Below are 15,142 nucleotides of genomic sequence, written 5' to 3'. Positions count from 1 at the left end.
TATACGTACTTTTATAATATACCCGTCAACTCCACTATATATATCGCCGACAGAAAAAATATCATTCTATAGTAGTTGTAATACATATTAATTTATTCGTGTACACAAACCGAGCTATGTACTTGATAAAGGTCTTGCATTTGAGACTTTTGTGACAAGTTCAAAACGAATATATATATATATCGAGTAAAGAAGAATTTCTCATATACAAATTAATTTAGTTCATATCGAAAGTCAGCTTCCATTGCAAAACCTCTATTGCTTATCTCTTAAACAAGTCATGGTTACTATTTTCTAGACATATCTTGGAGACGAAACAAGAAAACGAAAAATAAAGTCAATGTAGATTTGTCAGGAGTTCTATTATGACTACGAAACACTTTTATGGCCGCCATGACATTACTAGTAACATCGTATAGATCTCAATCATCTCAGACATTAGTACGCAAAATCTGATTAAGAAATTTTCTAAATCAGCCATCTCACAATATTCCGATTAATTTATGTTTAACTTGATATTAATGTTGTCTACATCTCTCTTTTTTCATTTTGACTTTTTTTTTTACAAAAAAGTGTTTCTTTATATAGTTTTAAAATTAAATTTTTTTTTTTTAACCACTAAATCATAACTGGCCGGTAATTTAGAACAAATTCCTACAATCGTAAAGAGCAGAATTCGATCCTTGGTGATACATTTTACAATTGGACTTACTATTAGCCATTGTACTAAGATCACTTTATTGATTATTTTTTTTTTTTCGCTTATTCATTCAAATCAAAAGAGTGGAAGTACAATATTGGAAACAAAGAAAACAGAGTTTACAAATAAAATTGGAGAAAATGAAGCTAAACCAATCCATCCTTTAACCTCGGCGATCTTGTTCAATCTTGTCATGTAACCAAGATGGACCCCCAAGTGCAAGATAAGAAGAGAGACGTCCCTCGCGTGACACACTACAAGCAATAGCCCTAGCCAAAACCTTGGCTTTCGGTGAAGAGAGGTGAAAAGAAACCTCCCCCATCACCTATATTGTTTCAGTGATGCTGTCAATTGCAGAACGATATTTCAGCCAATGTGAAGGCGATTTCAACGCATCAAACGTAGCATTACAATCCAACCAAACTTCACAAGACGTAATCTGTAAAATCTTCAGGCTTTGTAGACACCATAATACACAACTGAGCTCCGCCGAGATTCTGTTTTTGCAGGGAACGAAGGCATCTCGCGCATGATACATAACATCCCCATTATGGTCCCGTAGAAGCCAAGCTCCACCACTAAACCAAGAGTCTGACACCCAGGAGGCATGAATATGGCATTTAAGTATACCTTGAGGTGGTTTTCTCCAACCCTGTACCCAGCTTCCCCTCCCATGATTTTCAAACCGAGATTCCGTAAGTATGAGAGCCTGCTGCTTAAGCCACTCCTCTGATGTCTCCAAGGCGGAAGCAATTAAAACATGATGATCCTGGTTTCTGTTTTCAAAAACAAAAACATTCCTTGCCTTCCAAATTTCCCAAAGTAACAAGGGGATAACATTTCTCCACCTCTCCAAAATGGTACTCTTGTTCATCAAACCAAATATATACTCTACATTTTCTGTGATAGAGTTTAAGAATCCTTGCGACGGAAGAGGTAAAGCAGTGGCCTCCCATACTCGAGAGGCTAGAGAGCATCCAAAGAGAACGTGAGCTATCGTCTCATTTGCTGCATTACAGACCTGGCAAACAGGGTTAACATGAACACCATGAGAGTTCATACAATCAGCGACCGCTAAAGCACCTGATAACATTCTCCAAAGGAACATTTGGATCTTCGGTTCTGTGTGTACTTTCCAGATCCTTTCCTTGAGCTTATTAAACAGTGCAGCAGGTTCAGCTACCAGACTAAGGTTGTTAGCTTCCTTGGTGAGTAACCAATTCCCGCTCTTAACTGTAAACCTACCATCCCGCGTATAGGCCCAAATGTAACGATCAGGGAGCGTCAGAGCTGGTGGATAGGATCGAATGAGAGTTACATCACACGGAGGAAACAAATCATGGAGTCTTTGAATGTTCCATGTTCTTTCCTCTGTTATCAACGACGACAACTTTAGACACAGGTCAATGGTAATTTCCTTGTTAAAAGGTCGACGTGGAGAGCCATATGAGACCCACTTATCTAGCCAAACATTAGTAGTCTGACCATCACCAATAGATTTCATTAATCCCCTCTCCAGCAGCTCACGACCAAACATGATACTACGCCATGCATAGGAAGGGCGGTAACCTAACTTTGCGTCCATGAAAGACTTATCAGAGAAATATCTTGCTCTATAAACTCTAGCCAACAGAGAGTTAGGTTCGTCTAGCAACCTCCATGCCTGTTTCGCAAGTAAGGCTTGATTAAATCTGCCAATATCCCTGAAACCCAAACCACCTCTCTGTTTCGATTGACAGACTTTGTCCCATGACGTCCAATGCATCTTATGTTTGTCTGCATTTGCATTCCACCAGAATTGACACATTGCACTTGTGAGTTGTCGACACTGATGTTTGCTAAGCCTGAACATGACATAGCATAGACCGGAAGAGCAAGAGCTATCGAATTTAACAAGACCTCTTTACCACCCAAGGACAATGTTTTCTCGTACCAACCGCTCAGCCGTGATTTAAGCCTATCAGTAATAAACTGCAGTAAATCCTTTTTTGAGCCACTAAAACACTCTGGCAGTCCTAGGTACTTCCCATTGCCTCCTTCAAGTTCAATTCCAGTATATAAGCCTAAGAGATGCTTCATATAAGGATCCAGTTTCTTACCAAACGTGATTGCTGATTTTTGAAAATTTATTTCCTGACCAGAGGCTGCTCCATATAACCGTAGACATTTGAGAAACTCAAAGCATTCCGGTAAGTTTGCTTGACAAAGAAAAAGGTTGTCGTCCGCAAATAGAAGATGTTGGATCGATGGACAGGAAGAGTTGAGTTTCATTCCTGTGAGCCGTCCCTCCAACTCCGCTTTATTCATAATATGGACCAAAGCTTCAACACAGAGGATGAAAAGGAAGGGTGATAGAGGATCACCCTGGCGTAGACCTCTCTCCGGCCTAAAGTACCCGTACGACGAACCATTCAGTAAAACTGAATAAGATACTGAGCTTACACACACCATAACCCATTTAACCCACTTGATATCAAATCCCAAGCGGATAAGCAATTCTTCCAAAAAACGCCACTCGACACGATCATACGCCTTTGACATATCAATTTTGATGGCCGCGAAATCTTCATCACATTGAGGATTGGTGCGTAATGCATGAAGCATCTCATGTGCCAGTAAGATGTTGTCGGATATTAAGCGCCCAGCCACAAAGGCTCCTTGTGTCGCAGAGACTATATCAGGTAAGAACTCTTTAAGGCGATTGCACATAACCTTAGACACAACCTTATAGATCACCGAACATAAGCTGATGGGGAGCATGTCAGTCATTTTAGAAGGGTTTGGCTTCTTAGGGATGAGGTAAATCTGCTTGAAATTCCAATCTGCAGGTAGAGAACCAGTATCAAAGAACTGTGTCACTTCTTGAACCACTTGCGGACCCACAATATCCCAATAAGCCTGATAGAAATGACCAGACATTCCATCCGCCCCTGGTGTACTACCTCCATTGATGCTAAAAAACCGCCTGTTTTATCTCTTCTTCTTTCACCGGACGAGTTAACATGGTGTTCATCTGATGAGTTACCCTTGGAACCATGCCTTCTAAGGCTTCAGATATCACTTCCGGTTGTGTCGTAGAGAAAATGTTGCGAAATTAGGAAACCGCCACCTCTCCTTTGGACCCTTCTGCATACTGTTCCACTCCGTTAGCATCCAGAAGGGATAAGATGCGATTCTGTACACGCCGACGTTGCACACTACCATGAAAGAATTTGGTGTTGCGGTCTCCTTCCTTAACCCATTTCTCTCGACTCTGTTCCTTCCAAAACAATTCTTCTTGTCTATATACTTCTGCTAAGTCTCACCATAGAGTCTTCATGAGATGAAGATCCGACTGTAACTTTGCTCCTTCACATCCAACTTGAACTTCAGTTGTGCTATATGTTCTTTGGAGTTGCAGTTGGTAGAACGCTTCCATAGAGAAATTGATCTTCGACATTCTGCAATCTTGTTCATAATAGACAATTGTCCTCTGTTTTCTCCCTCACACCAGCCTTGTTTGATAATGTCTGCGAACTCTGGCTTAGAGATCCAGCGTTTTTGAAACATAAACCGACCTCTATGCGAGATGTTTTCACTGACAAACCGTGTGAAGAGTGGACGATGGTCAGAACCAACTTGCTCCAGATACTCTGCTTGGACCCGTGGAAACAACTGAAACCAAGCAGTGTTCCCCAAGGCTTTATCAAGTCTGCATTGCACCCACATCTTGTTATGTTCACCTGCCCAGGATAGTTTATTTACAATACTGGGAATCCCTCGTAATCGATAATCACTAATCATGTTACGAAAAGGGAAGAATGAGGATTCTGCTTGTACAGGTCCACCCAGTTTTTCAGAGTTATCAATGATCTCATTGAGATCTCCTAAAACTAGCCATGGATCATCTCTTTTTGCACCTATGTTAATCAACTTGTCCCAAACTTTTTGACGATGTTGCCAAACCGGGTCCCCATAGACGCAAGATATGAAGAACAGAAGGGATCCAAGCTTAACTTGAACATCAATAATACGATTGTCCGCACTAATGACCTCAACCTCATATGTGGACTTCCAGAAGAGTGCTAAACCACCACTCAACCCAACCGGATCCACAATGTGAGAGTGATCATGGCCTAAAGATTTTTGTAGGTTAACCACGTGATGACTGGAGTTCTTTGTCTCCAGGAGGAACATGAAATCAGGAAAATGTTCACGACGCATCTCCCTTATGGTAGGAAATGTCAAGAGGCCCCCCAAACCTTGACAATTCCAACTCATGAAACTCATACTTGCATCGGCGGTCCCTCATCCGGAACCATCTTCTCATTGCGACGTGCGACTTTAGATGATACATCTGATCCACTTATAGCTTTCTTTTTCGTGGAAGACGCCTCTAGCGTCTCCTGATGCTGGACAACTTGGTTTGTTTCTACTACTTCCAGTGACATAGCAGCCTGCGCTTTCCTAACCTATTGGTTTGGGCGTCTCCGTTTTTTAATACGTTTGGTTTTAGCCCCGGTGTAACCAGCCAAAAAGATTGGTCCATAAACCGTCGAGCCGCCACCAACCCTATGACTTGAAGAGACAGAAACCAAAGTGGAAAGCTCTGGTTGAGATATTCTTTCTGTTGCTCTTCGTGTACCAGCTACAGGTTCAGAGCTGCATTTCTTAGGGTTACTAACAGTCGCTATCCCTTCAAACTCAAATACTAGACCTTTCCCTTTATTCATATCGGTTGTGACCTCAGGAGGGGCTTCCAGCTGAAGCAACTGTTTTTGGCCATCTTTGTCACCATCAAGGTTCCAAACTGATTGACGGACACGTTCAACATGTACTTTTCTTAACTGAGGGTCTGCAACTGAAAGATACTGACGCATATCGTCAAGAACATGCTTAGCAATTTTTGGTTTACCAGAGACTAAATCAAACCCAACATCATCATCTGTGAGCACTCAAAAAAGAGGATCATCTTTACTGATCCTAGGAATCAGACGACTAGGGACCCTTGGTAAAGAGGCACTCCCACCCGTAGCAGAAGACTGTCGGTTTAAAGGATTAAAGGGGCAGTGTTCCTTATCATGCGTGAGACGTTGACATTGGTAACATCTTCGTCGGATCCGCTCGTATTCAACACCAATGACAACAATATCTCCTGAAGGTAACTGAAGGTCCCGAGAGTTCTTTAGGGGCCGACTGACATCAAACAAAATTCGAACCCTGACATAACCCTTGCTCTGTGGTTTAAGCGGATCAAAGGCCACATGAGTGACTTGACCAAAGTGAGAGGCTATGGCCTTGATGGTTTCTGCTGTGTTGTAGTTGACCGGAATATGTCGTAGTCTGATCCATATAGGTAGGATCTTCAAGTAATCATTTGGTGGCTGCTCCAGCCAGCGTTCCAAGGTAACGCTCCAATCATTAAACGTCCAAGCACCTGTGTCTAGCACGGTAGATAACTCTGTTTCGGAATCAAGGATGAACTGAAAATGATCATTAGGTAAGGCAATACCTCTTGCTCTGTTATACACCCTCCATAAGCGTGGCATCTCATGGATCAGACTGGAGAGTTTCTAATTCTCCGGACAGAGGAGTCTTCCAATGATGCTACACTTGTTTTTGACACACGAGCTGAATTGAGGCAGGTCCTCCAAAACAATTGGCTTATCATCATCAAGCGTCATCTCCTGTAAAGCCTTATCCAAAGCATACTCCATTTGAAAGCGTTAACCGTTCGATAGCGTCAGAAAAGCTTCAAGAACGTGGAAAATGTTGACGGCGGATGGAAAAAAGCACAAACTAGGTTAAAACTTGCGGCGAGATCTTCAAAGATACGTCAAAGATTACGCGAAAACAAATCAAAACTTTCCAAATCCGGCGAAAACAAGAATATTCCCGGTAAAACTAAGTCTTAACACTAGAGGGCAAACCCTTTAAATGAAAAGAAAGGGCCTAAGCGGAAAAAAACCTTTTTCATCTCATTTTCTTCACATCAGCATATTTCTTTTTGATTAAATTTCTTTTTATCCTATTATTTAAAGTTATTAATTAGAAAGATAAATTTTTTTAGTGCATATGTAAAGAGTAAAACAGAAATTTAGATATTTTTTTTAATTTGTGTGCATTATATCAAAATAATACTTTTTGTAAATTAGAGGGAGTTTTAAATTAACATAAAAAGATATATTAATTAACATGATATAATAACTTTTAACATATTTTAATTTTGTATCTGATATATCATAACATATATCTAGAAAATGAAATAAAACCTTTCAAATCCACGATTTATATTTTTTGGATCTACAATCTATATCTGCAGACCTGTTTTTAAAGTTATTAAGATTTAAGAGGGTTTAGTTCTTTTATTTTTCTTTTCGAAAGTCCTCTTATAATAGAGACAAGACTGAACCTATGATGTTGTCGAAATCCGTATAACAAAAGGAATAGTTTAACACTTTAACATGATCATAACTTAAAATGTTACACAAAATTTAGTTTGTTCATTTATTATACACAAAAAATAGTTTATGAAAAAAAGGAGAGGGAGAAAAATATGAAGTAGAAAAATGGAAATGAAAAATGTCTCTAAATGCGAAAGAGACAAAAAAATGAAGATTTATTACTCTTTCTTTATCATATTTTTTTCTATTATATAATTTGGCAATCTTCCATTGTAATTCACTAAATTCACCCATGTTTCTATATCTCCATTTTTTTCTATTTAAAATCACTAGATCTAAATTAGTGTATATAATAACAAATAGCTGTTATTTTTGCATAACTTACATGTCATCTTTATATAATTAAAAAGTACTAGGCTTCTAGCTATGTTTCTAGTTTGTCGCAAAATTTTAAGGTTTTTTGCTTAAGAATTGGTTGCATTAACAAATGCTAGTTGGATGCTGATGTTTATGTACATATAACATATACAACCACATTAGCCGAATTTTCTAGCAACTGAATCCCATGTTATTGAGAAATTTTCAATAATGCAACCATAATTAATACAACAAATAGATAAATATCCCAAAAAGATATGACGACGGTACTGATCTATTTTGTATACTATGTTGTTTCCAACGTTACCCTTGCTACGTCAAGAAACTGCACGTGCCTTCTTAGGGACAGTATTGTCATTGCTTAGCTAAATGATCACTAATGTCCACCGTTTGGAATCAAATTAGTCACCCAAAAAAAAGTGGAAAACACCTAGAAAGCTCGAAAATATAATTTTCATTTTTTTATAAAGGAAAATAGCTCTAAATTGATTTGAAAGAAATATACATAAGTGATGTCATATTAAAAAAATATGACATCAGATTCGTAAATTTCCGAACGAGGAAAAATGTGTATTATATACATATATTGCCAAAAGTGCCCTCTCCGACATGCAATTTCGAAAGTATTATATACATAAATTAAAAGAAAAATGTATAGAAGAATCAGGAAACCCTTAAAGCACGTCCTGTCATTTTTATCAGGTGATTTCACTGTCTATCTTGACTTATTGCTACAAAAAAAATTATTTTATTTGTAACTCACACACTTTCAATTTTTTTTTTTTTTTTATAACTCAGAATAAATCCTTAGACTTAGGAAGAGATTGGAGACTAATCTCTGGGAAAAGTGTAATCCACACACTTCCAATTTTTCTCATAATTACAGTTTAAAACATAAAATAAATTATATACTAAATTAATTATTACATACTCGCTTGCACTAAAATCACTTTTATTTTAACTAAATATTATGCCACAAAAAAAAAAATATTATGTTCTATGATAATACAGTTACACACTTTTTACCTGAATATTTATAGTACCATATTTTCTGTTTTGCGATAAAGTGAAGTCCATCACTTCTTAATTTTTCTTCAAAAACAATTAGAACACTTACTTTTTTCTTTTTTTGTCATATGTTAATATTGATAAACAAGGTGAAATACAAGGTGAAATACAAGCTTAAGCCGACGGAATACAAGATTTTCCCGGAGTCTAATACCCAAAAGAGGGAAACAAAGCCGGCGGATAAGTAGAACTCCCAGAAACATAAGTGAAACCAACCAAGAAATAAACTACAAAGCAAACAATTTTAACTTGGAGAGAGGACGAACCCAAGAACTAAAAACAAAGGAAAACTAGATTGAACCTTTATGAAATAAACTAGTCTCAAAACGCAAGGTTTCTTCTTCTGAAGCACTTGAAGCTGAGTTTTACCAAGAATGCCTACGGCCAATCCGACAATAACAACCACCACCTCCTATCAAGATGAGAGCCAATCTCTCGAAACAAGAACCAAGAACTTCATAATCCGGTAAACAAGACTCGAGTACGCTTCTGGATACGACGACGACGACTACATCGTCCCATAACATCTAGATAGAAGCCTTCAAAACGCAATCAGATCTGAACAGATCTGCAAAGAAAGACAAGGAGCAAAGTCTAACCTCTCGAATAAACCAAACATGAGGAATGTTCGAGAAAGTTATCAGCCACAACAAGCAACAACAATGAGAAGATCACCAACTGTAGATAACCGAGACTAGCATTTCTTCAATCAACAAACGGAGCCTAAGTTTAGAAGGGGAACAAGCCTTATGGGAATCAAAGGTTGGGCGAGATAAAACAGGGGTGATAGGAAGGCAAAGGCTGGGCGGATAACGCAATCACAGCCACACAACACTGACGGCATCAAATCGAACATCACATGAACGAAAGAACACATGGGAAGGACCAAACAAAAAAGATACATTATTCTTCGAGCCATACCGTGGATCTACCAGATTTGGAATTGCTAGCATCTTCTCTGTACATTGACCCTTCCAACCGCATCCACAAACCCAAATCAGAACTCGAGGAAAACCAAAAGATTCCCCAATCCAAGGCCAAACAGCTACTCAAACAGAACTTGAAACAAACTAAAACAGCAAAAGAGATACTAAAGGAACCCTTTCACGGTAGCGGCGAGGAGCGCCGGCCACCGTAGAGGGTAAATGGAGATTGAAGTTTGTTGGCGGCTAGGACGAACTCTTTGTTGGGAAAGATAGTCGAGAGAGAAAAAAATCCAGAGAGTAATGTGTTGACAATTAGAACACTTACTTAATTAGTGTGTAATTTGTTTATTACTATTGTTACAAACAATGATTTATTTCATTGAAGATAAGAAATTTAAATTTATATAGTAAATACTTAATCCACACAAACTAATGATCTTATGAACAACTTTACAATAAACTTTAATAAGTAGGATCACCAAAAATCATATCGTTAACATTACTTTGCTTTTTTAAAATTTCCTTTTACATTAATATTACAAAATTTTAATTTAGTTTTAATTGATCAAATCTAACTATATACATCACATGAAGGTCTGATTGGTGATTACGTTGAAGCGAGACAGTTAAAAACTTATGAGCGGTTGTAAAGAAGATAATTAAAAAAAAAATGTTAAAGATAGAAGAAAGAAAAGACGATAGAGTTAAATGAGTGGTAGTATTTAGTTTGATTGTTAAAATTGTAGCGGTTGAATAATATAAATTACAATAGTTAGTAAAATAAATAAATTAATTTAGTTGGAAAAGAAAAAATTGAAACTAATAGATTATTATTTATTTCATAATATGAAATATGAACATAATTAAATAAAAATTGTTAAAATGATAAAGAACTGGTTTTGTCATAACGATAATAGATTATGATATTACACTATCATAAATTATATAAAAAATTGAATTTATAACCTTTTTATTAAAAATCCATGAAAGTAATATATGAACTATTATTTTTCTTTTGTTAGATAAAAAAGAAAAAAATACCAAAAACAAAGAATAAAATGTCAAAAATAAATAATTTTCAACTTTTATATATGAGTATATCACCAAACGTTTGGTTTTTCTAAGTAACAGAACTTGGTATTTGCACTAAAAAACTAAGCTTTCATCATTTTCTCCAAACTTTTTCTCTAATAAAGTTTTTTCATCGTTTTTTCCAGTCGATTTGTTGATTGGTGACTATTAAAATGATTCATTTGTAAATGATGTTAATAAATGACACTAATCAGAATCAAAACTATGATTAGTTATCGATTAGTAGGAAAAAAATCCCACAAACAACTTTTTATATATAAGATTATGATATACAAAAGATTCTTTAATAAAAAAACTATGATTTACAAAAAAAAAAAAATGAAACAAAAACGACCATGTTGTATAATAGTAGTATATGACGGGTACCATAATGTATTATTAAAACCATGATATAGTACTTCTTCATTTATTTATTTTCATGGACGACGCAACGAAGTTTTTGAAATTTCGGGAGAAGCATAATTATTATTTTTTTCAAAATCATTTAGAGAAAGAAAAAAAAAAAGGCACGAGTCCCCAACTGTAATAAAAAAGAAACGAAAAGGGTAAATGAGTAAATGTAAGTGTCCTTTCGGAAAACACAAACAAGTTGCTTTTAAAAATGTTTTAATCAGAAAATCAAAGACCCGCTCCGTTCGGGTTCGGGTCAAAAACTGCCATTGTCGTTCTTCTTCTTCTTCTTCTGATTCAAATAAGAGAGAGAGAGAAGTTTGTAAAAAACTTTTGCAGAAGAGAGAGAATAAACAAATAACAATAACAATAGCACCGCCACGTCGCCGCCGTACTTCGCAACCGGAATCATAGTTTTATCTTTTGCAAATCCAAATAAATATATAAAAACCGTCTCTTTCTTTTTATCTTTGTCTATACTTTTTTTTTTCTTTGGGGGGGTTTGGGTTTGATTATTCTGTCTGTACCCATGTTCTGCAACAGTTGAGCAAGTGCATGCCCCATATCTTTCTTACTTCTCATTTCCCCCATTAATCAATCATATACTCCTCTTGGGATCTCAGTTAAACCAAGCTAAGCTTCAAAAGAAGAAGATCTCTCTCTGTTCTTAAGCTGAAACGACGCTACCTCTTGTCGTTTTTTTATCTAGCTCGAGATCTGTGTTTCTTTTTTCTTTTTTCTTGGCTTCTGAGCTTTTTAGCGGTGGTGGGTTTTTCTGGAGAAAACCAAAGGACAATTAAAGTTTTGAGCTTTTTTTTTTTAATGGGAGTTATGAGTGGGATTGTTACTGGGTGAGTAGTTTACAAGTATGAAGGAGTTGAAGAATCGAAGAAGCGGCTTTGAAGTTGGCGCGACCAAGATTGCGACCTTATTTGGCTGATTCAGTTCTGTGAAGGAGATTAGAAGAAAGCAGTTATTTTATAATTTTTAGGGTTTTTTTTTTTAGATTGTGAAAAAGATTTGGTTGGTGAATGGGTGGGAGGTGGAGGGAAACAGTTAAAAAAAGTTATGCTTTTTGTGTCTCTTCCTCATAATTACATTTGGGCATCTTCAGAAATCTTGGATCTTTGAAGAAAACTACAAACTTGCAACTTCTTTTTTTTTTTTTTTTTTCCTATTGCTGTTTGCTTTTAAGTTATCAAAATATGAGATTGTCTTCAGCTGGGTTTAATCCTCAACCTCATGAAGGTACTCCTCTCATAATTTTCCCTCTTTTTTCTCTCTCTCTCTGTCTGCCCCCTTGATATAAGTTAACTAACTTTGTGTGTTTTGTTTTGGATTCAAAGTTACAGGAGAGAAACGAGTTCTTAATTCTGAGCTCTGGCATGCTTGCGCTGGTCCTCTTGTTTCACTACCTCCTGTTGGAAGCAGAGTTGTGTATTTCCCTCAAGGTCACAGTGAGCAGGTTTTTGTCTCCTTCCTTTATTGGTTTGGGATTCTAATCTTTCCTTTTTTGGTAACAGATTACTTAAGCTTCTGAGAACATTTTTTCAGGTCGCTGCTTCGACCAACAAAGAAGTGGATGCTCATATACCAAACTATCCAAGCTTGCATCCGCAGCTTATCTGTCAGCTTCACAATGTCACAATGCATGTGAGGAGCTTTTTTTTTTGAAAAAAGAACTTCTAAGAGTGTTTTGTTCTGCTCCGTGTGTTATAATTAATAAACATGTTTCCTTATAATTTCAGGCTGATGTGGAGACTGATGAAGTCTATGCACAGATGACTTTACAACCTTTGAATGCGGTATGAGACTTCACCTCTGAATCTATATTTCATTTACGCCGAATTTGTCGGTGTCCTGAATTTTTCTTTGCTTTGATTGAATGCAGCAAGAGCAAAAAGATCCTTACCTTCCAGCGGAATTAGGTGTCCCGAGTAGACAACCTACAAACTATTTCTGTAAAACTCTGACTGCTAGCGATACAAGCACTCATGGTGGTTTCTCTGTACCTCGCCGAGCTGCTGAGAAAGTTTTCCCTCCCTTGGTAAATTCATCTTCTAGTTTATATGAAATTTAACTTTTAAGCTTCGATATTATTGCCTCTTTTACAACCTCATAGGTTTCTTGACATCTTTTAACCAGAAAATGTTATGTGTTCTTCAGGATTACTCACAACAGCCTCCAGCTCAAGAGTTGATGGCGAGGGATCTGCATGATAATGAATGGAAATTCAGGCATATATTCCGAGGTTAGCTTTCTTCCTGAAATTCCAAGCTCTTCTTTATTGATGACTGAGGAACAAAGAGGTTTATCTACTCTGCATTTGTTTCCGCCTTTCAGGCCAACCAAAGAGACATCTCCTTACTACGGGTTGGAGCGTATTTGTGAGTGCTAAAAGGCTTGTTGCTGGTGACTCTGTGCTTTTCATCTGGTTAGAAACGTTTCTTTTAAATTTTGTTTCTTTTTTTGAATTGAGACCTGCGAATCTTGGAACTAACTAAGTATTTGATAATACTAGGAACGATAAGAATCAATTGCTTCTTGGTATAAGGCGAGCGAACAGACCACAAACTGTCATGCCTTCATCTGTTTTGTCAAGTGACAGTATGCATTTAGGTCTTCTTGCTGCAGCAGCTCATGCTGCCGCCACAAACAGCCGATTCACTATCTTCTATAACCCAAGGTACTGTTTTAGATCCATAAAGAATGCGCTGCTTATGCATAAGAATGCACAAGAATGTGCTTATGTGTTGATCTGCATTTCGCGTTTAAAGGAATCCGCTTTTCTTCAGGGCGAGTCCATCAGAGTTCGTTATACCCCTGGCTAAGTATGTCAAAGCGGTTTATCACACTCGTGTCTCTGTTGGCATGCGGTTTAGGATGCTGTTTGAAACCGAAGAATCAAGTGTTCGTCGGTAGGTGAATAATTCAGAATTCCTATTTTTTACTCTGCTTTTTGGAGCTGAATGTCCTTTAATAATCTTTGTTTAATGTCAGGTACATGGGTACAATAACTGGCATTTGTGATCTTGATCCTACTCGTTGGGCTAATTCTCATTGGCGGTCCGTTAAGGTTTTTGCTCCAAAACCAAACCTTTAGTGAAAATTTATTCATTAATCGTTACTTACTCATATGTATCATTCACAATCTGATATAAATGTAGGTTGGGTGGGACGAGTCTACTGCAGGAGAGAGACAACCGAGGGTTTCCTTGTGGGAAATTGAACCTTTAACGACATTCCCAATGTATCCATCTCCTTTCCCTCTCAGGCTTAAACGTCCTTGGCCTCCTGGTCTTCCATCTTTCCATGGTATTGTAAAATTCAAAACTTGCTGGTTCATCTTTCAAGAATTTTCATTTCTAGTCTTTTTATATCTTCTAATCTTGGTTGTCTTTCCTTTTCTTTTAGGCCTTAAAGAAGATGACATGGGTATGAGTATGAGTTCGCCGCTTATGTGGGACCGTGGACTCCAATCTGTAAACTTTCAAGGTATGGGAGTGAACCCGTGGATGCAGCCGAGGCTTGATACCTCAGGCTTGCTTGGTATGCAAAACGATGTTTACCAAGCAATGGCTGCAGCTGCACTTCAAGACATGAGAGGCATTGATCCCGCAAAAGCTGCTGCTTCACTTCTTCAGTTCCAAAATTCTTCGGGATTCTCAATGCAATCTCCGTCCTTAGTGCAGCCGCAGATGCTGCAACAGCAACTCTCTCAGCAGCAGCAACAACAACTCTCTCAGCAGCAGCAACAACAACTCTCTCAGCAGCAGCAGCAACAGCTCTCTCAGCATCAGCAGCAGCAGCAGCAACAGGCGTATCTCGGCGTTCCTGAAACCCACCAGCCGCAGTCTCAGTCTCAGTCACAGTCAAACAATCTTCTTTCTCAACAGCAGCAGCAGCAAGTAGTGGATAATCATAACCCGTCTGCATCCAGTCCTGCTGTTGTTTCCACTATGTCTCAGTTTGGTTCTGCTTCTCAGTCCAACACGTCACCACTCCAGTCCATGGCTTCTCTGTGTCATCAACAAAGCTTCTCTGACACCAATGGAGGAAACAATCCTATTTCTCCGCTTCACAGTCTTCTCAGTAACTTCTCTCAAGACGAGTCATCTCAACTGCTCAACCTCACTAGGACTAACTCTGCAATGACTTCATCCGGTTGGCCATCAAAGCGTCCTGCAGTTGATTCATCGTTCCAG

At 37.9% G+C, this 15,142-nt stretch overlaps 2 protein-coding genes across 2 annotated transcripts in view; one reads left to right on the top strand and one right to left on the bottom strand.

The window, feature by feature from the left end:
- LOC104743634 lies at positions 1,151-3,619 on the bottom strand. The gene is made up of 3 exons (XM_010464690.1): positions 2,417-3,619; positions 1,359-2,363; positions 1,151-1,291 (listed from the first exon to the last, which is right to left on the bottom strand). Exons 1-3 carry the CDS (start codon positions 3,617-3,619, stop codon positions 1,151-1,153), a joined length of 2,349 nt encoding a protein of 782 aa, XP_010462992.1.
- Positions 11,221-15,142, top strand: part of LOC104743633 (auxin response factor 6-like) — a 5,935-nt gene continuing 2,013 nt past the window's right edge. The window contains exons 1-12 of the mRNA XM_019235522.1: positions 11,221-12,185; positions 12,284-12,402; positions 12,492-12,590; positions 12,686-12,742; positions 12,829-12,984; positions 13,104-13,188; positions 13,281-13,371; positions 13,459-13,623; positions 13,733-13,855; positions 13,938-14,013; positions 14,105-14,252; positions 14,352-15,142. Of these exons, the coding sequence (XP_019091067.1) occupies positions 12,143-12,185; positions 12,284-12,402; positions 12,492-12,590; positions 12,686-12,742; positions 12,829-12,984; positions 13,104-13,188; positions 13,281-13,371; positions 13,459-13,623; positions 13,733-13,855; positions 13,938-14,013; positions 14,105-14,252; positions 14,352-15,142 (1,953 nt within the window). The 5' untranslated portion in view covers positions 11,221-12,142. The remainder of the gene's footprint in view (positions 12,186-12,283; positions 12,403-12,491; positions 12,591-12,685; positions 12,743-12,828; positions 12,985-13,103; positions 13,189-13,280; positions 13,372-13,458; positions 13,624-13,732; positions 13,856-13,937; positions 14,014-14,104; positions 14,253-14,351) is intronic.

Source organism: Camelina sativa, chromosome 14 (assembly GCF_000633955.1).
Source record: "Camelina sativa cultivar DH55 chromosome 14, Cs, whole genome shotgun sequence".
Classification (NCBI taxonomy): Eukaryota; Viridiplantae; Streptophyta; class Magnoliopsida; order Brassicales; family Brassicaceae; genus Camelina; species Camelina sativa.
Note: the sequence above shows the minus strand (reverse complement) of the source record. Positions and strands in the feature narration are given on the sequence as shown.

What these genes read in the sequence shown, in the direction of transcription:
- LOC104743634 (XM_010464690.1), bottom strand. Translation starts at nt 3,619, where the DNA reads ATGTCTGGTCATTTCTATCAGGCTTATTGGGATATTGTGGGTCCGCAA. An exon ending in TCAATCGAAACAGAGAGGTG is followed by an intron (nt 2,364 to 2,416) that starts GTTTGGGTTTCA and finishes CTTGCGAAACAG; the next exon opens with GCATGGAGGTTGCTAGACGA. An exon ending in ATCATGGGAGGGGAAGCTGG is followed by an intron (nt 1,292 to 1,358) that starts GTACAGGGTTGG and finishes CCTGGGTGTCAG; the next exon opens with ACTCTTGGTTTAGTGGTGGA.